The 27715-nt window shown below is 40.7% G+C and overlaps 1 protein-coding gene across 1 annotated transcript in view; it reads right to left on the reverse strand.

Annotated features, from left to right (window-relative positions):
* The window catches only part of gcn1 (GCN1 activator of EIF2AK4), a 29433-nt gene extending 3192 nt beyond the window's left edge, over nucleotides 1-26241 (reverse strand). Inside the window, exons 1-54 of the mRNA XM_044025794.1 lie at nucleotides 26182-26241; nucleotides 24913-25015; nucleotides 24750-24813; nucleotides 24371-24502; nucleotides 24081-24189; nucleotides 23841-23939; nucleotides 23528-23662; nucleotides 23250-23427; nucleotides 23089-23163; nucleotides 22439-22567; nucleotides 22306-22356; nucleotides 22100-22198; nucleotides 21144-21317; nucleotides 20897-21049; nucleotides 20409-20501; nucleotides 20235-20310; nucleotides 18673-18832; nucleotides 18341-18530; nucleotides 18010-18131; nucleotides 16963-17141; nucleotides 16273-16366; nucleotides 16078-16191; nucleotides 15791-15989; nucleotides 15548-15700; nucleotides 14972-15153; nucleotides 14062-14142; nucleotides 13784-13927; nucleotides 13261-13385; nucleotides 12936-13125; nucleotides 12777-12847; nucleotides 12031-12196; nucleotides 11745-11939; nucleotides 10997-11243; nucleotides 10679-10800; nucleotides 10464-10578; nucleotides 9889-10068; nucleotides 9030-9250; nucleotides 8845-8913; nucleotides 8044-8182; nucleotides 7765-7961; nucleotides 7326-7468; nucleotides 7117-7234; nucleotides 6409-6624; nucleotides 6146-6310; nucleotides 5311-5472; nucleotides 5132-5224; nucleotides 4899-5042; nucleotides 4538-4807; nucleotides 4303-4416; nucleotides 3052-3282; nucleotides 2175-2368; nucleotides 1728-1842; nucleotides 1331-1427; nucleotides 269-417 (exon numbers count right to left, since the gene is read on the reverse strand). Coding sequence (XP_043881729.1) covers nucleotides 269-417; nucleotides 1331-1427; nucleotides 1728-1842; nucleotides 2175-2368; nucleotides 3052-3282; nucleotides 4303-4416; nucleotides 4538-4807; nucleotides 4899-5042; nucleotides 5132-5224; nucleotides 5311-5472; nucleotides 6146-6310; nucleotides 6409-6624; nucleotides 7117-7234; nucleotides 7326-7468; nucleotides 7765-7961; nucleotides 8044-8182; nucleotides 8845-8913; nucleotides 9030-9250; nucleotides 9889-10068; nucleotides 10464-10578; nucleotides 10679-10800; nucleotides 10997-11243; nucleotides 11745-11939; nucleotides 12031-12196; nucleotides 12777-12847; nucleotides 12936-13125; nucleotides 13261-13385; nucleotides 13784-13927; nucleotides 14062-14142; nucleotides 14972-15153; nucleotides 15548-15700; nucleotides 15791-15989; nucleotides 16078-16191; nucleotides 16273-16366; nucleotides 16963-17141; nucleotides 18010-18131; nucleotides 18341-18530; nucleotides 18673-18832; nucleotides 20235-20310; nucleotides 20409-20501; nucleotides 20897-21049; nucleotides 21144-21317; nucleotides 22100-22198; nucleotides 22306-22356; nucleotides 22439-22567; nucleotides 23089-23163; nucleotides 23250-23427; nucleotides 23528-23662; nucleotides 23841-23939; nucleotides 24081-24189; nucleotides 24371-24502; nucleotides 24750-24813; nucleotides 24913-25015; nucleotides 26182-26199 — 7554 coding nt within the window. The 5' untranslated portion in view covers nucleotides 26200-26241. The remainder of the gene's footprint in view (nucleotides 1-268; nucleotides 418-1330; nucleotides 1428-1727; nucleotides 1843-2174; nucleotides 2369-3051; nucleotides 3283-4302; nucleotides 4417-4537; nucleotides 4808-4898; nucleotides 5043-5131; nucleotides 5225-5310; nucleotides 5473-6145; nucleotides 6311-6408; nucleotides 6625-7116; nucleotides 7235-7325; nucleotides 7469-7764; nucleotides 7962-8043; nucleotides 8183-8844; nucleotides 8914-9029; nucleotides 9251-9888; nucleotides 10069-10463; nucleotides 10579-10678; nucleotides 10801-10996; nucleotides 11244-11744; nucleotides 11940-12030; nucleotides 12197-12776; nucleotides 12848-12935; nucleotides 13126-13260; nucleotides 13386-13783; nucleotides 13928-14061; nucleotides 14143-14971; nucleotides 15154-15547; nucleotides 15701-15790; nucleotides 15990-16077; nucleotides 16192-16272; nucleotides 16367-16962; nucleotides 17142-18009; nucleotides 18132-18340; nucleotides 18531-18672; nucleotides 18833-20234; nucleotides 20311-20408; nucleotides 20502-20896; nucleotides 21050-21143; nucleotides 21318-22099; nucleotides 22199-22305; nucleotides 22357-22438; nucleotides 22568-23088; nucleotides 23164-23249; nucleotides 23428-23527; nucleotides 23663-23840; nucleotides 23940-24080; nucleotides 24190-24370; nucleotides 24503-24749; nucleotides 24814-24912; nucleotides 25016-26181) is intronic.
* Between the last annotated feature and the right edge of the window lie 1474 nt (nucleotides 26242-27715).

Raw genomic sequence — 27715 nt, forward strand, 5'->3', positions numbered from 1 at the left:
TTACAGGATATTGATTGCAGCTGGGGTTGGGTGATATAGCCAAAAACATTATCATAATAAAATGTTTCAAAGTGGGTTGACTTGATATTATTATTGATATGATATAATGATAGTTAAAGAGTGAGCGTCGAGGAAAACAATTAAGGTTTTGAACATTTTCTAAATCTGAGGCTTAACATAGCAGTCATTTGTGTGTTTGAATTATTGCCTAACTCTAATTGCAAGTGTCATCAAAAAAGTGATGAGCGCGCAAAAACTCTGCCCTCACCCTGTCAGCAGTGGCGTTGGCCAAAATGGTTTCTGTTACACTGTCACAGTATTCCTTCCCACACAGCCTCTCTGGAGCTGACTTGACCGCTATGGCCAGAGCCAAGCTGCGACCGTGACGCACCATCCAGTCCACACCAGACATGTCAGCTGGAGACAAAAATAAAAGACATTTATTACTTCATGCTCTTCATGTTTTACAGGTGGACAGAGGATTGCCACAGAACATGCACACAGTTTAAGTCAAGCTTTATTGATCTTGTTCTATTGGACATCTTTTGTTCCCTTTTGTTTTGTGAATATCGCTTACTGTCAAAAGTCTGCGTTAATAGCTGCTGTAAACATGACATATATGATTATGTACTGAAATAAATGTTTAGTTAAAAGTTTCAGTTTCACACAATAAACATTTATACATTTTGTATGTTTTTGCACATCTTTATCAAAGTAATTGTGATAAAATGACAACAAAATACTTGGAATGAGCTGATCCAACACTCAGTATCAGCATTGGTCCAATACTAGTCAAAACCAGTACTTTGGCAATCAGAAAACCCTAAAAAAGATATCAAATTGCCACCACTGTCATGTGACCAGGACATGAGTGAGAACTGCAAATGACTACTATTTGTTATTACTAACATACACGCTGACATGTGAACCAGATAGTTGATACATCATGATTGAAAGAACCTATATGAAAGGTACTGATTTACATTGATATTTTTGTATTTGTATGACAGACACAATATTCATATAATAACATGTTAAGCATGCAAATTGTCTTCAAACCTGGGATATCAAGACACCATTAATCTACACACTGAGTCATTTTCCTGTAACCTAAACCCAGTTCTACTCCTAACCCTAAAAACCAAGTCATAACTGTCACAGCCTGTCACAGCTGTGAGGACCAACCAAAATGTTTTCACAAAGAGAGGTTTGAGTCATAATGTGTCCTCAAAGCCTACTACAGACATTACACACACATACACACTGAGTTAATTAGTGGCTCAATTTGCAGTGAATGGTCATTTTTGTAATGTTGTACTTAAATACCAACCTAAGATGTGCTGAAGTAACACATTCTTCAGCTCCTCGTCTGACAGGAAGGCACACAGCTCACCAACACAGCCTGCTGAAGCCATTCGAGTTGCATCCTACACACCAGACAGAGAAAAAAGTTGAGCGTCTATGATTGTCTGACACTTAACCACATCCTCTGTGTCTGACTTCCGTTTTTCTACTGTGATCACAGAGAAACCAATACCAGTGAACAGCTCTCTTTGAAATTCCTTCACTGTTTATACATTGATACTTTATCTCACTGATAAACACCAAGTACATTCAGTCTCCATTAGTGGTCCTGAGGTAAAACAAGTGGCACGTTGCAACAGATTTAAAAAAAACAGCCTGAGGTCTACTTTGATGATGCAAGATATCTGCTTCTCCTATCATACCTCATCATGTCCCAGCATGCCCAGTAATGTGGTGGTGATGTTTTTGCGGATGGCTGGGTCCACCTTTGACCCGGCCCCCTGGATGACAAACCTCAAGGCTTGGAGCATCGTCTCCCTGTGATGGGGTAATGGACATAAGCATTAGAACAGATATGATGTGAATTTTAATATATGAACCTGATTTAAGAAAGAAAACAAGTTACATTAGCATCCTTTATTTTAATAAGGATGCTAATGTAAGGAAAATTTTCTTCAACATAAACACAAAAAATATGATCCTTAAGATTTAATTATCAAATACAGTAAGTGACCAGGCAGCTGATCTTTATTTAGCAGTGCTCTCTGGTGGACAAATTATGTAACTGAATCGCATGAATACAAACTAATAATGCAAACTGATTTAAGTCTTAGAAATGAAATGAGGAATCTGTCATGTGTCTTACTCACCTGACTCCAGAGTCCTCAGCATTGCGGATGGCAGACAGCTGCTCAGTAAAGAGTGGGTCCACTTTGGTGTGGATGGCAACCAGTTGGCCCAGAGCCTCAGCCGCTCTCAGCCTCACTGCACGGCTCGAGTCCTGCAGGGCCTTCAGGAAGGTGGTCTGCAGCTGAGGGAGGAAGGGCTTCAGGGCAATGCCCACCTGGAAAAAAATACACTTCAGATGTTAGAGCCAAAGAAATACCCCACATTCATACTGCTACATTATCAGATAAACACGATCTGCCTCCAGATAAGTTTTTTAAGAATTTGAATCCCCTCTAACACACATGAAGTGACCATTCAGGAAATGCACATGTTTATGTAAACAGGAAGCTGATTCTGTTTGTTCAGAGCTGATAGGTGAATTGTGGCCAATATGAACAAATCAGGAAGTGATTTTTGGTAAATGCATCTATAGATTGTTAGCTGACCGTCTAGACTGAAATGCAGCTGAAACAGAGATAACAGTGTTGTCTAATGTCTCTGTTTTTACATCTCATCTGTGAAGTGTAAATGTAGACTGCACAATTAATTGTAAAATAATTGAAAACGCAATATCCCAATTAAAAGACACTGTGATTATTTAATAAAATGTGTGACCAGAACACATTCCTGGCACAAAAATGTTGCTCTTTAGATGAGAAACAATGTTATGTTTGAAAGATGCCAAAATGTGTCAATGACATTTAAGACAAAAAACAATTCTTTGTAGAACATGAATCATACTGCAATAACATTATCTGTCAACAGAACCACAATATGATTTATCTGACCATATCATGCACCTTGACTGAGCTGATTTTTATGTGTGTTATTGTGTCATAGGGAGTTGCAAGCACAGACCTTTGCCAGCAGCAGGGTGAGAGTCTCCAGCAGAGCAGTCTTAACTGTCCAGGCAAAGCGATCTCCTAGGATACGAATAAGGGGTCCAGTGATGTTGACAACAGAGGGCCGCAGTGCCTCGGGAGAGGTCAGTTTGATGACCCCTCCTAATGCTTTGGCTGCTTCTTCTTTCTGTTCGGGACTGCCGGTGAGGACACCCTCTCTGAGGACAGGCAGGATACAGGTCACACCCTGTGGACAAAAAGATGACACAGAACATAATGGACATGGTTAGGACTGAGATAGACCATTATATTTATGAATAAATTAACAGCATGAGAGTACAGAATAACCAGATAAGCACAACTGGACACATGTGCTTCATACCAGACCTGGAGTTATCTCTCCATCGCCTTGTCTATGCTTTGCATAATCCTGATCAATTAATCATTTTTCAAATCAAGAACACAATTTACAACACAAAAACTGCAAAGGCTGCAATTTATTTATTCCATTATTGATTGTTCTGTGTTCTATGCAAATTAAATATATAATACAATTGATTTCTTTACCATTCTTAAATTAGACTATAGAGCAGGTAATAAATGTATTTATGGTTTCATGTGGTAATGCTGCTACTGGAAACTTAGAAACATCATACTGCAAAATGACAAGTTTTCAACAAATCGTTCAGGCCCTCTTTCCATCAAAGGGGACATGTATTCACAGCTGCTCAGTAGAACAGCCAATGGGAATGCCCCCTATATGAACTGATTTGTGATTGGTCAAAGACTCTGGTCACAGGCCAGATTTCTCAGAGTGTCTCTCAGATAACTTGATTTACAGTATGTTACAAGGTCAATAAAAATGATTAATAATGCCAATTATTAAATTGTTGTCTACCTCAGTATTAATTGTGAAAAAGTCACATTAGGGTTTTCTAGTGTCACCAACCAATTATTTTTTCTTTCTCTCTTTGTAATAAAAAATGTTGTGTTAGCAACAATGGTCACTGACATCTCTCACTCTGGTAAGTGTCTGTTAGAACTGCCGAGGCAGAATGATGATTAAACATATTCCACTTTTAAACCTCACTTTAACTTGTTCTTTTGACAGTAGGAATGGTGTAACACTGCCCTTATTATCATTGGAGCAAACAAGACAGAATCTTAGGAATGCAAATGGCTGTAGTAATTACCAATATGAAGTCAACATGCTACATAAAAGGTGCTAGACTGCTGGTGTTTATTGTGTCAACAGGAGCATTCTTACCTTCTTGGGCAGACAGAAACCAGGTAGGTGCTGACCCTTCACGTCAGCAGCTGCTGATCTAATGTCTCGATGCAGGTCATCAATTAGAGCCAGCTGGCTGCTTGCATCCAGTTTCTATGCAACAAAGTGTAAACGGAGTACATATTAGCCCTTTTACTAAAAAGGACAACAAATAAACTCTGCTTTCTCTGCACTGAGAGTGAACCTTTCATGTTTCATGTTCACTTCAACACACCTTAGTGATGGAGTTGATGGTGTCCCAGCTCTGAGACAGGATCTCAGGTTTGGTGTCATTGAGGAGGCGGATAAGGCCGGACAGTAAAGTGCGTGTATGCAAACTGTAGTCCAGGCGAGTACGAGCAAAGTAAGCATTGAGAATAGTGATGGCGGACTGTCTAAGGCCGGGGTCGGCGCTCCGTGTGGCCTCCAGCAGATCCTCTATGATGATACGCTGACCCACTTCATCTTCCACTGACAGGATCACTGTTTGGCAGTTGCACAGCTCCTAAGACAAAAATGATACATGAGGTTTACTGTTAGTTCTTCATGAGCAAAAGGACAGAAGGAGAACAGTGCATATGATTTGAAAGTGTTACCTGTGCTTCGTCATCTGTTCCCAGCTTTCCTGTGAGGGAGGAGAGCAGAGCAGGCAGGATGACCCCTAAGTGGCGAGTCAGAGCATCGCCAGCCACCGCAGACAGGAAGGCCAGCACACGGGTGTTCACAGGAGGCGCAGTGAGCTAATACAATGACAGCAGACATTTAACCTTAGTCAGTTACACAGACAGTAGTTTGGACTACTAAAGCAAAACCAGACTGTGAACATTACCTTTGGAACCAGGTATGGAAGCACAGAGCGACTCTTAACAGCCATGACTTGTTTAAGACCATCCAAAGCAAATCCAGCCGTCTCCTCATCATCCTGGCAAAAGACATTTCAGTGGATTATAGCCCAGGACCTTTATGCTAAGTGGATTATAGACTGCCTTTGTGTCTTTGCTTCCTCACCAGTTGTTTGAGCAGGTTGGGCAGGATGTCATCCAGTGCCTGGTGACCGATGGTTGCATGGAGCTGCTCAAAGGTTTTGGCTGCAGCCTCTCGCACCTCCTCCAGTGGGTCACACAAAGCCTTCCTCACTGTGGGGACCAGTGATTCAGAGAAGACAAGGACCTGCAGTGCAAAGACAACCAGGTTAATAACTCATGATATCAAAAACGTGGGTTAAGATTTCTGGGTACTTTTTCCTATTATTTTCTTAGACCCCATGCAGACCCAGTTTAGATCTTAATGCTTCCTATACATCATGAATGCAGATTCACAGAAAACATAGTTTTCTGGCCGTGTAGGACGATTCTGTTATATTTAATATTTTTACTGCATAAGAAAGTGTTTTAGTTGAATTGAAAGTTTAAGTTCACAAAATCAAGGAATTATTTTGAACTTTTGAGAACTTTGGAACTTTGCCAAAACTAGCAAACAGCAACCAGTGTGGCTTATTGTGTCTGTAAAAAGGTTACTACAGTCAAGACTTGTGAGGCTTGTGAACAAAGAAGTCGTCAGTATGTATTTAAATGGCATGTGAAGCCAGGTCCGATGTGGTCACAGGAAACGCAGCCATGATGTGTTGAAAATGCCAGGTTTCATAAATGTTGTACAGCCATACACAGTACAAATCATATGTGATGAGATCCCGGAGGATGGATGTTAAAACCAGGTCTGAGTGGGGCGTTAAATATAGATTCTGGACAGAACCGCTATCAAGTGAGAAGTAGTTTAAAAAAGGCTGCTCATGTATTTTTAAAAGTACGTCTTTGTTGGAGAGAAAAGTGTTTGTGTGACTCACAGCGTCTTTGCTCGTGGACTTCATGATTTCACTGAGGCCGATGCAGACGCCCTGTCTCTCATCGCTCTTGTCAGAGCGCAGGCCTGCCTCCAGGATGGGAATGATCTCAGGGAGAATCTTCTCTCCTAACTTCCTCACCAGGTCACCCAGTGTGCGAGCAGCAATCTACAATTACAAGATCACACAGCATCCGTGGACACACTCAGTGTTTTTTTTTTCACAGAAACAGGACAACACTGGAATGAAGTGAAACAGAGGTATACCGTTCTCTTGTCTGGGCAGGTGGAGGCCAGGAAACCCAGCAGGAGACTGAAGAGGGTTGGGAGGATTTCTCGAAGAGTTCTGGGAGTGTTGGACACCACGATCTTCCACACATGGAGTGAAGCCTGTCGAACCACCAGCTGGGTGTCTGAACGGCCCATATAGAGGCCAGAGAGGACGCGGTTACGCCGCTCAGCACCAAGAGCACCAATGATAGCCTGGAGGAGGAGGTGAAAGGTCAAACATGCTTGACAAATCAATGTTCTTTTAAAAAACAGAGAACAAACAACAACAGCAGCATAATGGTGCATCACATGTGTAGACGGAACCACTCGGAAACATGGAGTTTCCTCCACAACCTGGACATGGGACTCCGAGATTGCTGCCAACATACAAAATCTGCTGCTTTGGCCGTTAATAGCAACTCTGTCATATTTGTTTCACAGTGAGTCAGTTGTAGACAACGTATTGTTACATTTTTAACCGTAGACATGTTGCTATGCTGTTTATGTGAGTATACTACCATGTAGAATGTTGTTATTGACTGGTATTGCTAACAATGGCTAGCCTGAGATACGTTTGTGATTCCAACTCCTCAACTGGAATGCGATGAGGGTGACGTCACTCCCAGTTCCAGGGTAAATGGAATGCAGCATAACACAGGAAACCTTGTTTTATGAACTGAATGAATATGTGTTGAATATAATCACTTTATTAGATGCAGCTGTTCCAAAGTTGTCATCCTCAGAGGCCGTTTCTGTGGTCATCTTTCCTGTTACTCCAGAGATATGGAACAGTAGATCTCCAAGCAGCTGCACAGAGCTGAACCTGCAGAACATCAACAGCACAAACCCATATTTAGCCAATATATGAGATGTATTCAATCGATCAATAAAGTGCCTGTGTGTTTAAATCTAACCTGATTCTCCACAGGTCATCAAACAGGCCTTGTTCCAGCTCAGGGAGCAGCAGTGCGATGGCAGTCTCAGCATACATGCTAATGATTCGCTGTCCTGCACGCAGTGCTGTGTCTCTCACATATTCATTTTCATCAGCCAGAGCCTGACAGAGAACACAGAGAGCGTTAGAGACACTGAGCTGCTGTCAACAGTCACATGATGAACAGTTAAGCAAGGAAATGACTTGTGTCAATGACAAGGCAGCGTCCACATTAAGCTGTACACTGAAAAAAGAAAATGGCTGACAAACACCCAAATTAAGTTAATTCAAACTAAATTTACAAAGTTTTACAAATTGCTTACTTTAGTTTGAATGAATTTAATTTATATTTACCTATTTATATAATATGTATATAATAGAGTAATGCACATTACAACAACATTAAGGTTGTTATTAACCTTGAGAATGCAGGGGATGATGGGTCCAACGTAAGGGGTAAACTTGTCTCCAAAGGTCAGTGGCAGGTAGATGAACATCATGATGTAGCCATCTCTGACATGGGAAGCTATGTCAATCTTGCTGGCTGTTTGCACCACATCTGGCATCAGTTTGTCCAGCTTCTCCACTCCAAGACCGGCCATAACCTCAGCCAGACCTGAACACACAAAGCATCAGTCGCTGAATGATAAGTGGAGCAGATCTCCAGCTACACAATAAAAGAATGGAGCAGAACTGACCTTGAGCAGCCCCAGAGCGATCTACAGAGCTTTGTTCAGAGGCCAGTGTTTCCATAAGCCATGGCAGCAGGTCGTCAAAGCAGGACTCTCCCATCCCCTTCACCATTGCACCCAAAGCCTTGGCTGACACAGTACGTACCTGGGGAGGAGGAAAAGAGTTGCTACAGCTTTACCTCTAGACAGCAGTGCCCATACACTCACTGGCCACTTCATTAGGTATTAGTTCAACCTGTTTCTCAGCTTGAAGGAAACTTTCAGCATCTCTATAACATGACTTGAAACTGTTTCTTTAACTGAAACATTAACTGTACAAGAGCATTCTGTAAATATTGAAAATAAATCTGTGTGAAGCATTTAACACAAAATACTGATATACTGAGAAAATGCAATTAGCAAACCACAAAATAAATTTCCCTATTTTTGACTGTTCTATCTTGTATGAAAATAAAAAATAATATAACTCATACATGTCGGAAACAGTTCCTATTTTATGTTCTCATCCTTGCAATAGAATACAAAGTGGTTCATTTTTTTGAGATGATGTGTACTTATGCTCCACCACATGTTGACAACACATTTCAGCCCCAATAGAATACATACAGTATGTTGTATTGCATGTTGCACATAATATATGAGACTCAAACTTTTTACTTGCAAATATTCATAACCATAGGTGTGAATGTGAGAGTCCAGAGTGTACCCTGCCTTTCACCCTATGTCAGCTGGGATTGGCTCCAGCTCCGCCCGTGACACTTAAGAGGATAAAATGATTAAAAATTAATGAATTGTGAGTAAACACACCTCAGGCACTGGGTCCAACAGAGAAGCCTTCAGTCCGGGGACAACACTGGGCAGGTAGGGCGACAGATCCTACAAACAATGACACACATCACATAATAAACTGAATGAGAGTGTTCAGAACACACTGGATTGAAGGACAGTGTCTACTATTGTCTACTGTTCAGTGTTTCATCAATGCTGTGTACCTTCTGATCAGTGAGGGAGTACATGTTGCCAATGATCTGAGCAGCCATCTTGCGAGTGTCAGTGGAGCGATCTTGGAAGGCTCTCTGGACGATGGGCATGATAAGGGCGAGCGAGGCAGCATCGATGAAGTGCACAAACTTGGTGTCGAGCAGTGTCTGCAGGCACATCTGGGTCTGTCTGGATGGATCAGTGAGGGCGTCCAGCAGGATTGGTGTGATGGCTGAGAGGGCAACAAAGACATTGCTGTCAAAATACTACCTTACTTATCAGTAGTTAACAAATAACAAAAATGATCCATGCATTCTCCAAGTGTCAGCATCAAGTTTGTTGTTATTATAAACCTAATTCACTAGTCTCTTGCATTGTTTCATCTATGTTTGGCAGAATGTCTGAGTTGCAAACTAAAATACACTTATTATATAAAATAAAGCATAAATAATGTATTTTTCATCTTATTGCCTCAAGATATTATATCCTCCAAACTATGCATCTCAAAAAATACAATTGCATTCACCATAAAATTTACCCATTGAATGGGTAAGACTATATTATGTTCATCCAAAAGATGGAAAGCAACCCCATTCACAAACTCACTACACCAACCCAGGTAAAACACAACTTTGTTAATGTGGTGGTAGCAGACATCTCTCTTTCTCGTGCTTATGTGCCCATTACAGTGATCTCATTGTCTTAAGTGAATATGTGTATATGTGTATTAAGTTAATACAGTGGTCACATCAGACCACAAACACTGCAAGAAGGGAGCGTGGGTTCAAGGAACACACAAAAAAAGTATCATAGGCCAGTGAGAATCAAGTCGTGTGCTAACAACTCAGTCCACATCACTATGTGCCTTACCCAGGATTTCAGGGTTACGTATGACAGAGCCGATCTGTCGCAGGGCCTGCTGGCCAGCCTTCTGCACCTTCACGTGGGAATCAGTCAGCACCTCCGTCAGTTTGGGCACAATGCTGGGCAGGCAGGAGGACAGCTGCTTGGGTGCACAGAAAGCCATGGCGCCCAGCAACTCTACTGAGCCTAAAGAAATAAGGAGGTAATTCACCACAAGCAGCGTTAGACATGAAAAGACAATTGACACTGATTATATACAAATCGGAATAGAAGTTGCTATTGCTATAAACTAAGATGTCTTGAACAATGGTGTTTGTGGGATTGCACTTCTGTAGCATCGGTCATTAGAAGCAACCAAATCATGGGAGCTGCAGAGATGAGGGAAGTAAACTCAGCCTCACAATGTCACACATGTCTCCATTGAAAACTATTTGTGTACACAAAAGCTGCTGCGTGTAGGCTTTCTCAGCTTTCTAAACAATCCTCAGAAAGACAGAAGACAACGACACATTCTTAATTCTTGACCCTTGATACATTCCAGATTTCTCCGGGATCTGTATATGCACAGGGCTCCTCCTCACCTGCTTTAGTTCTCCAGGACTCCTCCTCCAGAGCCACAAGCAAGGAGGGCAGCACCAGTTTCACTCCATGGGCACTCAGGTTCCTCATTACAGCCTTGGCACAGTCATCTGCAGCCTGGGTGAAAACGTAAGAGTGTGAGCAGCCTACCAATATGTTTTTTTAACAGGCTAATACAAAGAAGACAGTGTCCTCAGGAAGTGGTCAGCCTGCTCACCTCTCTGACATACTGGTTTCCATCTCCAAAGCAGAGCAGGAGGTGTGGCAGCACGTGAACAACGTACGGCTCAAACAGCTTCCCCAACATGTTACACAGCATCTCAAAAGCAAACAGTGATCCTGTATGAGACAAACAGCTGGTCAGCAGTTTATTCTTTAGTCCACAAAATATTTTGTCATTTAAGTTCAGTATGTACGATAATATTTGTGGAAGTTGTGTGCTAAACACATCGAGGGAACCAAACAAACACATCCGCATAAAGAAGATTTAATCCAAAGCCAAAAAGTTTAGGCAAACAGCTTAGAGTTGACTGACCTTCTCTTCGTCTGAAGTTTTTCTTGTCTTGGATGGCATCGGTCAGTGTGGTCATAATTTCCTGCTGTTTGAGCGCCAGGATCCCGAGACCTTTGACCAGGCCAGCCAGTCCATAAGCTGCTCCCTTTCTCTCTGCGTATTTGTCGCTCTCCAGCAGCAGCTGCAGCAGGTTTCTCACAATCCCTGCAGCATCTTCCTTGATGGCAGGGACTAGAGGAGGCAAACAGCTGGCCACAGACTCCTGGACCTGAGGACAGATTTGACAAAGCACAGAAGTGAGTATTAGATTTGAATTTCAGTTTAGACAAACAGGTCAAATTAGTAGCAGTAGTAGTATTTTTGAAGCGTTGAGATCTGCATTTTAGTGATTTTTTTTCTGAATGCCTTACAATGAATAACGGACAATGAATAAGGCTACATCAATGCCAATAAATCAAGATGTGTGTGTAGCTCAGTTTTAGGAGTAATCTGCATCCATACATCTGAATACATACATCAAAAAAATTATGAAGTACAGAAAAAAAAAAAGAATTCTAAAACTGAAAGTAATTGTTTTAGTGGAGCTTTAATTCTAGCTGATAAGAACCAATCAGGAGGGGAAAGCAGGCTGAATCATTGTTTCCAAACAGCAGCGAATCCAGCAGCGCTGTACACATTACTGGTGCTTTAATTCCCCGGGGTACTGTGGGTGTCTTAGCAAAAACAGAGTAGTATGTAGTAGCTTGACTCGCTAGGATGAGTTGTTTACCTGCTGAGAAGGTGTCGAGAGTGCTGTTATGAGCTTGGCCACAATGGGTTTGACTTTGGGGTCACTTTTGTCCAGATGTTTGGCCAAGGAGCCCATGAGAATAACCACACTCTGTCGGACAGAGTCATAACTGGCGTCCTGGGGGGCGTTCTTCAGAAACTCCTCAAACACGGGCAGCAGAGAGCTCACATTGTCCTGTTCCAAAAAAGCAGAGATGTAAGTAAAGGTGTAGTGTAAATGTAAATGGTGATATCAAAGTTCACATTGTGTGTTGTGCGACCTGTACCTTTCCATGTGTATTGAGTGCAGAGAGGGCTGCGTCCAGCATGCAGCGCCGCACCTCAGGGTGGCGGTCGTTCAAAGCATCAGGAACAAAGAAGAGGAAGAGCGGGGTGACCTGAGCTTCATCCAGGTACTGGGACAACTTGTTCAGAGCCACAGCAATGCCACACCTGACAAAACGATAAGATGAGACAAAACAAACTTAGTAAACAAGAAACATTTGACATTTTATAGATTATAGTTCTCTCTGTAGAAAATGCAGTAGCTTTTATGATAATATTTTACCTATATACACTAAAAACAGTGAGCTGGCTGCAAAAGCTGCATTTTTCTGTCATCAGTGTTCTGTATTATGGGGGTGAATTGTGCAGTCATGACCTTGCGTTACTGAGATTCAATGATTATTATTTCAGAACCCTAAATCACATATAATACATCAGGAGAATTTGCTGTATTTTTATCACTTTACCGCTTAAAACAGACTTTTGGATGATTGTCATACCGTTTCAGATTTGAGGAAGGTCCTATTTGTTCGGAAACACCTCCCAGCTATGTGCTTTAGCTTAAATTTTTAATGTCCAATCATCAACAACGCACATACTAATTTAGTGGTCACAAGCAAAACTTTGACAAAAATCTAAAAATAAAAGCCTCATCCCTGATGTGAAAGCTGCATCAACTGGATACAGATTTAAAATGTATTTTAAAATTACAAACAGGTATTTCTTCTTAACAAACACTGAAGTTTACCTGGCCTCCCATTGGTCAGGTGGAGATTCAGAGATAACTCTGCCCAGGGCATCAAGCACAGGAGGTGGTCTCTTTAAAAATGACAATGTAAGAATATTCAGTGTCAAATTCAGTCACAGGTACTAGACATAACTGAGAGAGTAAACGTGTGTCTCTTACATAGAGTTTCTTTTGGTAGAGCTCAGTAAGCTGACTGAGCACTGTAGCACACTGGTCTCTGTACTCAGATGCGGCATGTGACAACGCATCGGCTGCAGCAGAACGGACAGCTTCCTCATGGTGGGTGACATCTCCAATCAGCAGGGAGCAGAGCTCAGGGACCAGCTCCAGACCCAGAGATTCCCAGAGTCTGAGTGGGAAGACAGACATGCCAAGAAATGAGTTTACACATTACTATACTCCATCAGAGCATAAACACATTTTGTAGGATAAAAAGCAGGCTCACTTAAGGATAAAAACAAAAAAGATATATAATAACACCTACTTTTCAGCCAAGGCCCGTCCCTCCTCTTCAACATCAAACCTGGAAACCCAAAGCCTGCGGAGTAAATTCAGACCAGATTCCTCCGTGCTGTCTGTAGGGAGGGCAAACTCCATCTCTAACAAACCCTGAGCACAAAATGAACTGGGTGTTAATTTGCATGCAAATAAATGATCAAGTACTACAACCATCCACCCATTATCTATCACTGGAATACACCCTGGGCAATCATGTTTTTTTTGGTTACCAGATAAATTGTGATTCAATATCAAACAATTTTATCTCTGGGAATGGTCAGTTTGTTGGTCCTTTCATTCCTGTTCTACAGCTTTATCCTTCATATGAGTTTCCTCCCATAGTCCAAAACATGCAGTGGTTAATAGGACACAAAATTGACATAGGTGTCAATGTGAGAGACCTGTCCAGGGTGCATCCTGCTCCCCATGACCCTCATGTGGAGAATAAAGCAGTAGACAATCAATGACTGAATGAAAAAGTGGGTCCATGTGTAAAATCCTAAACCCACCCTGAGAGCAGAGTCCCGGACAGAGAAGCAGGGCGAGAGAAGGGCATCGAGTAGGACATCAATCTCTTGCTGCTCTGCTACAGTGCAGCCATCTCCTCCTCCGGCACTGACAGACAGAGCTATCAGGCACTGAGATGCCAACACCTGAAACACAGCATCTCACAGTTCAGATATCGCAAACAATATTCACAAACAATGGATAATCTAGGGAAGGCATATGATGAATTATTTGAATTCAAACTGAATTTAACCTCCGGCTATTAAAGCTGCTTGTTTACCTGGATTCTTGGGGTGGCCGTGGAAATAATTCTGATCAGTAGCAGGAACATGTTGACACGTGGGAGCAGCTCAGGCCCATTCTGAGACAAGAAAACAAAACAATTAAAATGTAAATCCATTAACAGACAAAATAAAAGGAGGCTCTTTCATAAATTTGCTAAAAAGCTGTGAATGAGGGGTGCAAGCAAGAGTGCTAAGTAGACGACTGAAATGGATTGCATGAAAACTTTGTCTGTGGTCTGTACTGATGATTTATTTTTACTTTATTTCCTAGTCCTTCTCCTGTGCGGGTCACAGACGGAAAATAAAGTCAAAATGTTTGATCCAGAGGCACTGTTAGGAGGCATTGAAACATTAGGAGCTACGCCAAGCTCAAAATTTTTAGATTTTATACAAGGGGGAGACGTGTCCGTTTTATGTCGGATGGTTTCCTATTCTTCACATCTTCAGCAGTTCTCCCTCTCTTTTTTAGTGTCTGTCACACTCCACCGCTGTCATACAAACAAGAAAAATTAATATTCCAACCAAAACAAATTTTAATTATGACGTGATGATTACATCATTTACATAATGTGACTATAACTAATAAGGGTGGGGGTCATCGACACACTATTTTGTGTGGTGACATTTTATCGCTTTTATAACACCATGTATAGTGTTTAGTATATGCAGTCATTTTATAACTGATAAAAAAATAAACATTAAACTTTTTGTGGATTAGAATAAAAAAACATGACATTTCAGTCCACTAGATGGTGCCAAGTGTTCACTCTCACTAGAGCTGTTGTGCGAGTATATTGCATTATGATTTCTCAATACTCACTACTTTGCAATATTGTGTGGCAGCGTCTCTGGTGATTCCCACCCCTAATAACTAATATATTTTATACATCACGCCTGTGACTTTACCTCATCGATAACAATGTCATCAGCGTCCGTGTCGGCCCTCAGCTGCGAATGTTCTTTGATGACTTGTAAGGCTTTGGTCATTATGTTCTCGGCCTCCTCTGTGCTGCCAGAAGACTCCCTGATCACGGCGTTGAGGAGGGGTAAGCAGTAGGAGAAAGCTGGTGCAGACAGTGGAGCAACGTCTGAGGAAAAAAACCAAGAGGGCATTTCAGCAGGAAGAGATGCCACATCCACGTTCAACACACAGACTTTTTTATACACTTTGTTCTCTATGTTGAATGTAGGTTCTTATGCTTCTCCTGCAGAAAATGTGTACTTCTTCTCATATCCCAGATTTTAAGCTGAAGAGGGAGACGGGCTGGACCTTGTTACAAGTCCAGATGATTCTCCTATCCTATAGTGCACAACTATTGTTTGCCTAAAAGAATAATGCATGATATTTTGTCTGCCTGTCCTCTGATTGGCCAACACGGCTTTACATTACGGTTATTTTGATTTGGCATGATTTTGACAGAAGTTGATGCATGATTCAGAACTAAAGATAGCTTTAAGATTGCTTTCCAGGTCTGTGCTCACCAGCGGTTTTGCTTTCTCTCTGCGGGACAGTTTGGTTGTGCAGCAGCATTATAGTACGATTAGCTGCAGTGTTGAGGTCCTCCTGCCCCCAGGCCTCGTCAAGATCACACTCCGGCTTCAGCAGCCGCAGAGTCACGTGACCAACAAGCACAGCTAGAAGAGGTTAAAAGACGATAAATGTCATTTAATTGAGCGACTGAGACAAATCTGTATTTATTTACACCATACAAGACTAAAATGTACCTAGATAGTGAAGGTGCTTGGGCATAAGGCACTTTCCGATGTCCAGGAAGACCTGATGGATGCATGGAGCAGCCAGAGGGGACTGTAGCAGGGGCAGTAGGACCTGGAAGACAGCGGGCAACTCCCTGGTGAGCTGAGCTGGTTTCTCCACCAAAACAGCTTCCAGCAGACCAATCACACTCTGCAAATCTGCATCCAGCTGGTGAGTCACAGGTCAAACAAGGAGAAAATTTAAAAAGCTGTGCTTCAAAATTCTATTCATTTATTGGCAGACTTTGGTTTCATACCCCTTGAAGTCTTTTTCGAATAGAAGATTCCTTATCAAGCTGGTTTTGCATCCTTTCCTTCTGTTTGCTGGTAAGCTGCACTTCTTCTGTGATGCCTTTTTTCTTTTTAAGCTCCTGTAAGAGTAAAGAGAAATCAAAGTGATGTTTCAGACATAAACACCACATCACAGAGCACTGATGGTAATTGCACTCTACCTCCTTTAACTCCAGTTCAATGATCTGTTCCTTGTAAGAGTAGGCCTTGTTCTCTCTTTTCATGTTGGCTTTCTTGGTGCTTTCCTCCTGGGCACTGCACGTAGAGCAGAGGTGGGAGACAGAAGTGAGTCGAAGTCGCGGAAACAAAAACAAAATCTAGACTGGGGCTACAACTATCCTACTACTAAACATAATTTTCACAATCTGCATCCAGTGAAGCATTTTTAGGTCCTTTTCAGAAATCATCTGCATCTATAGTAGCATACCAGACAATTGACCATTCGGGTACACTCAGTGCACATGCTGGTGTAATCAGGAAGTGGATTCTCTCCTCTGCAACTGTTTGTATTACTAATGGGGAAACAATATCAAGTGGAAAGTACGAGCAGGGATTTTTTGTTATGAGACACAAACTTGATCTCTGACAGTGGAGTGGTGGCTTCTAAGAACCAGGCATGAAGCAAAGCAGATATCTGTGTCAAAAAGGTCTCGCAAAATTCAATAAAAACAAGGGGGTCTGCTTCTGTTCTGTCTGTCTAAACTAAAAGACCAAACAAGTTAAACTGGCAAAACAGCCTTCTACATTTTAGGAGCTCTAAAATGCTGAGCTAGTGTGGACACCAGGCATATCGGGAGCAGAATACTTGACAAGTAATATGATGTAATATGTGGCTGGAGCCCGTGTGTTACCTCTGAATGATGCTGCTGTCATATAGTTCTCCCTCAGGTGTCAGCATGATGGCATACTCCTCCCTGGTAACCTGAAGTAAGGCAGTTTGGGAAAGTCCCTCAATGATGCGACTGATCACCCGTGGTAACATCTTGTTTGGGGAGAGGACACAGAGGGCGCCAACAGCATTTTTTGCCGCCTGGGGAGACAAATATGATCATGTAAAGTAAAGGCAAAATACTCACAGGGATATTTCAGGTTTTTACTTTGCCAAGTAAGCTGCTTGTACCTGGCTGGAAACTTAAGTTTGTAAATCAGTCCCCCACACACACACAAAGATCCATCAAGAAAAATGGTGATTTTGCATCCAAACACACAGGACCTGTTGATCGTCTGCCGTCTCCATCAGTAAGTTCAAATGTGTTAATTTGTGACTTTGTCATTCAAAGTACTTTGGATTTAGCGCAGTGACATAAAACTTACCAAATGAGGCAGCAGTAAACCTTCAGGTCTTGTGTTCCCACAAGTAAATTCAGATTTTCTCTATGGGTTTTGGTGTGGGGGAGAATACAGTATACAAACTTCAGTTTCCAGCCAGAAAAGCCTGTCTAACGGTGAAATAAAGCAGCCAACATCATCTAAAGCTATTGGAGACTGAAGCAGGATTTTATTAGGTGAGCCTTTTGTTAAGTGGCTAAAAACCTCTCCCTGCTGGCAGCACAGATATCTGTGAAAGCCAGCATCCGTGTACCAAGCCAAAACTGAAAGCAAATCTTATCCTTGCACGTAATGTGGTAAAACACAGCAATTACTGAACTGAAGCTTGAAAAACAATGGCAAATCAGAAAAATCAAAATCTAATCTTTACACAAACAAAAACACAAATATGTTCCCACATTGTTCAGTCCAAGTGTAAAGCATATCAGTACGAGACAATAACAATGTCTCATATATGTAGAATGAGAAAAAACTGTTACCATGTCCTTCAAACAACTCGATACATCCACAGAAATCAATCAAGTGAACTTTATGGACAATGTCAATGTAATAATGAATTATTGTCAGACCTTGTCAGCATCGACCTCCAACAGATGTGGCAGAATCAGCTCCATCTTCTTTTCGATAAACTCTTCTGTTTTTATGTTCATGGATGAGAGCAGAATAGGCCACAGACCTTGACGAGCTTCAACTGAAAGAGACATACATGAATAGTATGAGATACAAAGAATGAGACAGAATCAATAACCAGTCATTAATACAGAAAAACCTATTGACAAGATTAATTTTGCATAGTAACTCACTGTAAAAGAGTTGACGAATGAGGGGAACAAAACTAACAATAATGCAACATTACAGACTAACTGCAGTAAAACACTAGAGAAGAAGTCATTGTCGTACATATGGATGGATGGTGAGTGATGATGAGTAGGTCCATGGCTAGTTTCTCTGCTTCCACAGGGTCGGTCCATTGGCTGGCAGCAGAGCAAACCACACACAATGCTTCCAGCAGGACCCGAGGAGGAACATAGCTTTTACCCAGATCAGTCAGCTCTCCTGACTCTGACACCAGGGCGTCCTGGGGTAAAACCTGACAATTTACAGAAGTCAGTCAGTCTGTTACAATAACTAAGTTGTTCTTTCACTTTCAGATTGTATTCACAAAACATGAAGGCAGAAAGTACTGTATTTATACTGGTGTATTGTCTTTTTCATGGTGTATGAGTCCTTACTTTATGTTTGTTGATGACCACACAGAGTTCTCTCAGGAGGCCATGGGCAAGACTCGAACCACCCAGAGAGGAGAGCAGCTTTCTGATTGTCTGCTGTGCCTTCTTCCTTAGACGCCAGCTCCGAGACAGCAGGATTGCAACAGTGGCGTGATGATACATCCTAAACAACACAGTCACAAGCAGGAGAAACCAACAAACAATTAAAGAACGGCAGGGATAAAAAAAACAACCACAAATTAGCAATAAATTCACATTCTGTATTTTTCCTGCACAAAATGTAAATATTGTCTCTTTTTGACAACAACAACTTAAGCATTTATTTTCAGTGTACAGAATCATTAGACTCAGTTAATTAAATTTATTCACAGAATCGCTCAGTACTTCTCGCATGACCAGAGCACTGACTCTGACAAAGTCACTGAACTGAAATACGACTGCTCGCAATCAACACTTTCGACAGTGCTGTCGCTAAACACACCAGAATCCTCATTTAAATGTTGAGATTTTAGACATGTCCAGTGACGCCACTCTCTGACCAACCTGTGGCCGTCAGGTTGTCGACATCACATATAGTATCGGCTCAGCTCACTTGGAACCTTGCCAGAGCAGGTACTAAAAAAATGTACCAGGTACTATCACTCATGGAAAAGCAAAAATGCCAAAACTGTTTAGTGGAAGTGCCACAAGTGACAGGAGGATAAAGAGAAAGAATCATCATTCTCTTAATAGTGTATATTTTTAATATACTCACAAAGAGCAACATTTATTTTTAAATGAATAATCAACTATGTATGCCCACCACTCACTAAACCTCTCTAAACAAACTCTACAAAACATGAGAAAAAACTCATGCAATTATAATAATTTGTAAAAAAATACAACGTTAATCAAAATATGAAAAAGTAGTAAGTGTCTCATAAATAGCATCTACGATAAACTTAGTTTTCAAAGCACATTTGCAGTACATCCAACATCAAATAAAGCAATATAATATATAATACTGTAGTCACATCAAAAACCCACCCCAAATTATCACTTCTAATCATTATGTTGATATAAAATCAATTGCAGTTTAATGCAACACTGTATCTTAAGTGTTTATCAATTGTAACAATTCTCCCTCCTCCCACAAATGAGATTTTTAATTTAACTGCAAATGTGTTATACTATAATACACAATAACTTGTAATACAAAGTGACTGATTTATAGTGAGATATTTGTTGATGATCTAGCATTAGCAGTAATGCTAGTATACGGTTGTGCAAGTGTGATAAAATAAAGCAAATGATTTTAAGGGAAATTCATACTGGACTGCTGCTGCTCTTTCTGTTCTAATGACAATTTTAACATGATAGAAATCAGAAAAAAGTATGAGGAGTGGAGGAGATCATATTTGGTTTAGATGAGTGTAAACATTGTTATAGTTTCAAATAATGAATTTATAAGTAAAGATAAGGTCATCCTTTATTAGTCTCACAGATAATATGCTCCTTCTTTGTAAATGTGCCAAGATGCTTTCACGGTCGAAGTCGTGTGTAAGTGGACAAAAGGACAGACTCACTGTGATTTGCTAGCGTTAAGTCGGTGGGCGTGGTCCAAGAAGAGCCTCTCACAGAGCAGCAGCATTGTAAGCAGAGCTGGAGAGAGAGAGAAACAAATAGAAAATGACTTTGTCATGACATTATAAATAAGCCATGTGTTTCTGTTGTGATGATGTTGATAAAAACGGCCTTACTTTCTTCACTGGCCTGAGAGAGAAATTTCTCTGTGGTGAAAAGTGGCTTCTTCTCATCTAATATCACATTCCAGAAGTTGCTGAATTTTGCTTCTGCAGAGATAAAACAACAGAAATCCTCATCAGCTGTATATCCTTTCATACTTAAAGTTCTCCAACAGACATGATTAAAGATGCAATGAATTCTGAACACATACCACTATTTAAAACAATGACCAAATGGTAAATAATGATTATCATATAAATGTTTGTTTTATTCCAGGGACACAAAGAAAATCTTTGCCCTGAAAAATCTTGCCGTCCTTCATATTGTTATGCTATATATGAATACTTGCAAATTCAATCATACAAATGTAAGAAAGTACCTTTAATACTACATTTCATCACAAAAAAACAACTGTTTTAGAGCCCTTTAGAACCCTACATAACCCTCACAATCCTTGATACCTACGTATGTTTATCCCTAATCTTGATGAATAAGTCCTCACCTGTTTGTGTCTCCAGCAGAGCCAGTCGACTCAAAAGAACAGAAGCTGCCACTCCTTCTGCAAGCAGAGCATGCTGGGAGTTTTGGGCCAGTGCCTTCTCCACCGTTTGGAGAAGCAACGGCATGAGGTTAGAGGCCTGGGCCAGAGTGTCACCTTCAGACCAGAGAAAATAAATCAAAATGGTTACTGGTGTTGTACTCAATCACTCCATCTGGACATGAAGGCAAAACTCAACTGTGCATCTAACCTTTGAAGGCCCCAACCATGGCCTGGAGGTATGCATGTCTGACCGGAGAGGTGGAGGTCTTCAGGGTGAAGGCTTTCTTAAACCAATCCAAGAGAGCAGAGGGAACTTCTACTGTCAGACGACTACTCCACTGTGAGAGCACGGAAACTGTGTGCACTAAGGTGCCCTCGTGAACTAAAGAAAACAAAGAAAAGTCAGCACTGACGTGAAACATTATAGTTTGACCTTTCAAACAATTGCATTACAGGCTGTTATTGTCTTAAAGAGGATATATGTAAAATCTAAGTTGCAATCCAAATTCAAAACATTGTAGAGCGTTTCTGAAACACAGAACTTACACCTGCCATTACACTGTGATCATGCATTGTATCATACTTAAAAATCGCACTTTAAAACATTGAACCCATTGGATACATTTTCACATGTCAGTAACTGATAAAAGTGTGTCTGCTGCAGCAACAGTGGAGATTTATCACATGAGGAGACAATGAGACAAGAATGGATTGTAATTTAACTAGTTAACAAGTTAAATATCCACCAACAACGTGAGAGGATGAGATAGAACTTGGCTGGTGCATATATGATTCACTGTCCCAGAGAAAATGATCCACACCATCATCTATTTACAACATTTTTTCTATCAGTATTTCAAGCATTTTTAAGCACTTTATCCAAAATTCAAGCACTTTTCAAACCTTGAAAACAAAACATTAAATTTAAAGCATTTTCAAGGATTTTTTCAAAAACCCATTTAAACCCTGAAAACACCAAACTAAAACATTAACACACTTTGCAGCCCCCAAATGAAAACTGAAATTGTAGATAAACTGGCTTTACCATTATCAGCCAGTATTTCAATTAAATACTTTTAGTTAATCTCTGATGACACATCATGGTCATTTCATGACTTTCTTTCAGGTGTAGGATTTGTCAGAATGAAAACACAGCAGTAATACCTTCTTGCTGTAAATATGGGATGAACATCACAGTGACCGCAGAACTGAGAGACTGGCTCGAAGTTCCTGACACAGCATGATGGCTGCAGCTGGCAATCCCTGCAACAATAGCACAGAACATTTCAGGTGGTAAAACAGGTCCGCTTGCATTTGTAACTCATGGATAGGTCATAATTAACATAAATATAGTCTGCAAGGCCTCGTACCTGACAACACGCTCATCTTCTGAGCTACAACTGTGAGTTTTCCTTCTGAACCTGCAAACGTGAGAGTTGTGTTTCAGGTGAGTAAATCCAAACATGAATAAGACCAAGTCTAATCAGTGATTAATTATCTCACCTCCGAGAATCTTAAAGAGGTGTGTGATGATGTCCTGCACAGCGGTGGGATCACTGCACTGCTGGGCCAGGTTCTGCATGGCCTGGACCGCCTCTTCCATCAGCTGGGTATTATTGGCTTTCAGCTGGCCTGAAATACATCAAGCACACGGTAATTATATTTTCTACACATGACTATACTCAGTCATATCTCTAATATACCTCCACCAAGGCCCAGCAGTTCCATTAAATCAAATCAAGCATTAAGTTATAGCTAAGCTAACTCCTGAATAAGCCCTTTTACCCCAAACCTCAAGTATGTCTCTTTTGCGCCACCAACTGGACTGGACTATTGTGCTAAAGAGAGCATGCGGAAACACTTTAGTCCGTGATGGGTCTGCAAGGCTAAACAGGTGATGAAATTTATGTGACACTGATCTCTACGGACATGTGAATATGGAAAGTACGACCTGGCCCTAATAGGGTCTTTTTTGACCCAAACCCCAACTCTATATTAAGTTTTGTGAAAATCTCTTAATTACTTTTTCTGTTATTCTGCTCAAAAACAAACAGTCAGACACAGGAAAAAACTAAACTTTCTTGGCTGAGGTAACTCACTCAATGTGTCTCTTTTATAGAACTAAATTAGCCTAGCATCCATTGAGGCCTTACTTGCTATGGCCTTTCCGATGTCCATCGCGTACTGACTGAGGTCAAGAGTTACGGCAGACAGCAGACAGGAAATGGCTGGAGAAAGAGCAGACAACATTGTAATCAAATACATGAGAGCTGACAGAATCGATCTCAGTCACAAGAAACTGAAAGTGCCTCACTTTGCATGGCGTTCTCTGGACTGCGGAGCATTGTCTTCTGCAGGGTAGGGAGCAGCAGCTCCTTGAACTCAGAGTGAGTCACATGACGCATCAAGGAGCTGCTTTTGTTCAAAATGTGCTGCTGTGGTTTTGTCTTGCTCAAAAGGACTGATTTTATAAACAAGTCCAACATGGCACTCTGGGGGAAAAAATCACACTGATTAAATGTTGTAACTAATGTCGCAGTACATAATAAAATATGTAAGGTTACAAATGAGACTGGGAATAAAACAACTCACCCTATGTTTCTCTATTGTGGCTTTGTCTTTCTGAGCAGAGCAGAAGTCTAAACACACCCCCAGCAGGACCAGAGTTGTAGGGTTCTGGTCCAGACTCAAGAGTGTGCTGATGTACTGATCAACCAGTCCAGGGTTCTGTTAAACACAACACATGTCAGAGTTTTAGAGATGACAAACAGATATTCAAATATCACAGAGGTCTCTTGTGTTTCAAAGGCCCACTAAGATCAGCATTTAAAAGACCATTCAGAAATGATTAAGGTTCTAGCAACTTTGAAATTACACATCACTGCCAGTGTTTTACGACACTCACTTCCACCCAGAGGTGATTGAGATTTCTGAGACTGGATTTCTGAGCAATGGTCTTAGCTCCACCCACAACCTCAGCCACAAGAAGGCTCTGAACCTCCACCTAAGGGAAAGGAAGACACATGCAAGCATGATATCAACATCCAAAAAGACCAATCCTGAGTGGCAATGACATTTGATACTTTGGTGATAACTGTAAGACTCAATGTAAACATTGTTTTTATTTTTTCCAGATAACACTGACCATTTTCTTCCAGAGGTGTCCTTCTCTTTTCTCTGGGGCAGAAAACACAGATGAGACTAACTGGATTGTCCATGACAGGCCAATGAAGGCTGCAGAGCCCGTGCTTTTACTGAAAATACCACAACGGAAAACATAAGAAGGGAAGAAACAGAAAAAAAACAGCTTCCAAACTATTTTTAATCATGTCAACTATTATATGGGTGAATGAGAATGTCCAGGGACATATTTTGTAAAAGCTGAAATTTACAACCAAGTCACAGTTATAAAGTGACACTTGGTCAGAGCACTACCTGGGTTCTCCACTTTTGCTGATGATTCCACTGTTGAGCAGGCAATGAAGGAGACTGGTCACCAGGAAGTCCGGCTGACTCTCAGCCAGCTGGCTGATGACAGAAAGCAGCACTCTGCGTGATGCAGCATCCCTGAAAAGTAAAACACATCCGTAATGCAGAGGTTTTCATAACATTTTGTCCACCACATTACTTTCACGGTGCATTCACTAGTTGAAACTGTGAAACTATGAATAAAATGCCACAGAGTTGTGTGGCCAAAAGCTGGCTAATCATTAATATTCTGAAAAAAGTGTGAACATTGTCACTAAAACCTCTAACAAGAGCATTGAATTCTGATATTTCTAGTAGGTGAAAGTGCATAATTTCATAAACCTACCGATATCTGTGAGGTGTGAGACAGAAGAGCTTGCATAGTCCTTTGATGGCAGGTTCTGGTAACTCTACAAGGCATTATGAAAAAACAAAAAAACAACATTTTAGCTGACATTTTTAACATACTTTTCATAGTGTAATAAATTTGATAACACAAAATCCCTCACCTTTGCCCTTTACACACTGTTTCAGCTCTCCAAATATCTCCTTTCGCTGCTTCACACTGGCTGTGGTCACTTTTGCAGCAAATTTCCTCAGCGTGTCTGAAACCTGAAACACAAGTCACATTTAATACAAATACTAGTCTTATGACCTAAACAACAGCGACACTTTCCTCATCTTACAGACGTGTGAGAAGAACAAATAGACAATCTCAAGTGCTTGCAAATAAGCACAGTGAAGGAGCGACAATTTGTAAAATAGAACATTGTTCTGAGAATGTCTGTGTCCTATGTACGTTTAATTTTTTCAGTTTATGCATGTTTCACACCAGACTATGGACCTCTTAAAAATTTACAATTCTGATGATGTAGTATGAGATAACATTTGTTATGTATTGTTCTTCTCAAAATTGTGTTCATATATGTATTAAGGCATTCTAAACGACAATCTATGGTAGAAAATACAATAAAATCAATGGTAGAAGAAAACACAATAAAATATTTACAACTACAAGCAAGAAATATGTAATTTTATTGTAAATTCTTGGCGGAACATAACTAACACAAGAATCAACATTAATTGTCCAACAAAGTTGAACCTCATTGTAAAGGTGACTAATCAGGCTTTCCAATGATATAAAATACAATACCAATTGGTATTAAAGGGGAGATATAATTGACTGGCATAACGTTACCAAACTGTTTTTGAGGGGTTTATATAATGTTATTCGCTTATTGCCTAGTCCAAGATCCTGAACATGAAAAAGTGGCATCAAGCCATCCCATATATGTATTGTAATTTAAGACCAATTCCCCATGACTCTATGTCTGACAAAGCCAAAACCACACTGCACAACCAAAGCATTGACACCAGTCATCTGCTTTATCGTTAGAATTGACAATCACTGTATAACGAATATTGAACATTGGAAATGCATATTACTTCCACTAAATCAAGTTCCGTAACAAAAGGTTCCAATCCATAGCTACAGCTCGACTCTTGTGTTGGAGAGAGCGGCCGCCGCTGCTGCTGCTGCTGCTGCTCAGTCTCATCAGTCACACATTAGGGCTACGTAGCACAGAGCTAACAGGATGCTAATTAGCCACTGGCGAAGTATAGCCGCCTGCTTCTCTCGTTTCTCGACGAACACACCAAAACTCACACACAGCATTTCCATGAAGCGACACTCGTTATAATTCGATTTTGGTTGCCTACGTGCTTTATGATCGTTGTGTATGAAGACAGCACACTATTAAAAAAACAGCCACACAAACCTGCGTGTCCGCTGCCATCTTGCCGGTCTTGATGCAGGAAGGACTTGAGGGGGTTACTTCCGGGTCATCTCGGCTCTCAGTAATGTTACAAATCTTTTTAATAAAAAACTATTGTACATACTCAAATTCAGTTTGGTGTCATTTGACAACTCGTATATTGTGTAATACGTCAAAATGTGTTAATATTAGTTGCAAAAGTTGTATTACATGTTTTAAATCTAATGAAAGTAATTGATTTTGTTGTAAATCTATTCATCTTTGCAGATTATATTAAGACCATGAAGTTTTTTTTAACTCAAAGAAGAGTGGGATATTCTCTTTATGAAGGATTAGTGTGCATTGTTTTTTGTTATCTGTTTATACACACATATATGTATGTATATACACACACATACATTATATATATATATATATATATATATATCTGTTCAAAATTACCACCAGAGGAAGTGTAGTACCACTGGTGGTTCACATTTTGAGAAAACCATGGGACTCGATAATATTATACACAGTACTATTCAATTGCAATAAATGTATTGTCTATTGTCTTATTTTCATACTTGTTAGTAGGCTGACACCATATTCAGCATAACGCTTAAGTATTGTACCATTTTGAATACTAAGTGTTTAAGTAAAAACAACACAAGACAATTCCTCTGATTGCCAGTGAAGTCAATATAAGAGTAAGGGTAAGGATCACACAGCTACAACTGTGCAGAATTTCCCCAGAAGCATCATGTGATTTACTGCTTTATTTTTGGCATTGGTTAGGGTTAGACACCCAAAATCTAATTCCACTTAGGGCCCCATGAAGGCTTGGGCCAGCCCTGGCATAACAGCATATTTGATGTGATTAGCTCAGTTCCATGTCAGTGTTAATGACATGGCTGAGAAAATGATTCTTTCTTCGAACCATAACCAGCACCACTTGTATCACTGTTGCTTTGAATTCACCCAATACAGACGATAAGAGCTCATCAAACTAAATTCAGGTTTTTATTGGATTCACAAATGTCTTTTTATCTCTACATGCTGGACAAACACACCCAAAACTCAACAGGTACAGAGGAGCTGAACCACATCTCTCTGTCTTACTGTTCTGTAATTTTCCACAAGAGGGTGGCACACTACCACACCCCGGCAAATGATGAGTGACTCAATTGCCCAGTGTTTCCTGTTATTTCCTGCATTTACAAAATTCCTTCATCAAATAGCCATGTTGACTGCACTGCTTTCTCTCAGGCAAGACTGAGTGTGGTTATGAAAGTAATGGTTGAAGAGTAAGAGGTTTTTTTGTGGTTTGTGTGGTTGTATGAGGTGTATTATTAACACTGCTTTTACCAAACACAGTACAGCACCATTTCCGTGAACCAGCCTGGAACCAGGGCTCTTTGTCAAAACCTCACACAACCACACTTCAGAAAAATAGAACTACCCCATTAATGTTGTTATTATCTGACCACTTTATTTTTTTTAAATCACATGGAATCAAATCATATTTCAAGGATTTCATTTACTCTCGTCTTTTGTTAAC

The sequence above is a fragment of the Solea senegalensis genome, linkage group LG5, assembly GCF_019176455.1.
Source record: "Solea senegalensis isolate Sse05_10M linkage group LG5, IFAPA_SoseM_1, whole genome shotgun sequence".
NCBI classification, from domain to species: domain Eukaryota; kingdom Metazoa; phylum Chordata; class Actinopteri; order Pleuronectiformes; family Soleidae; genus Solea; species Solea senegalensis.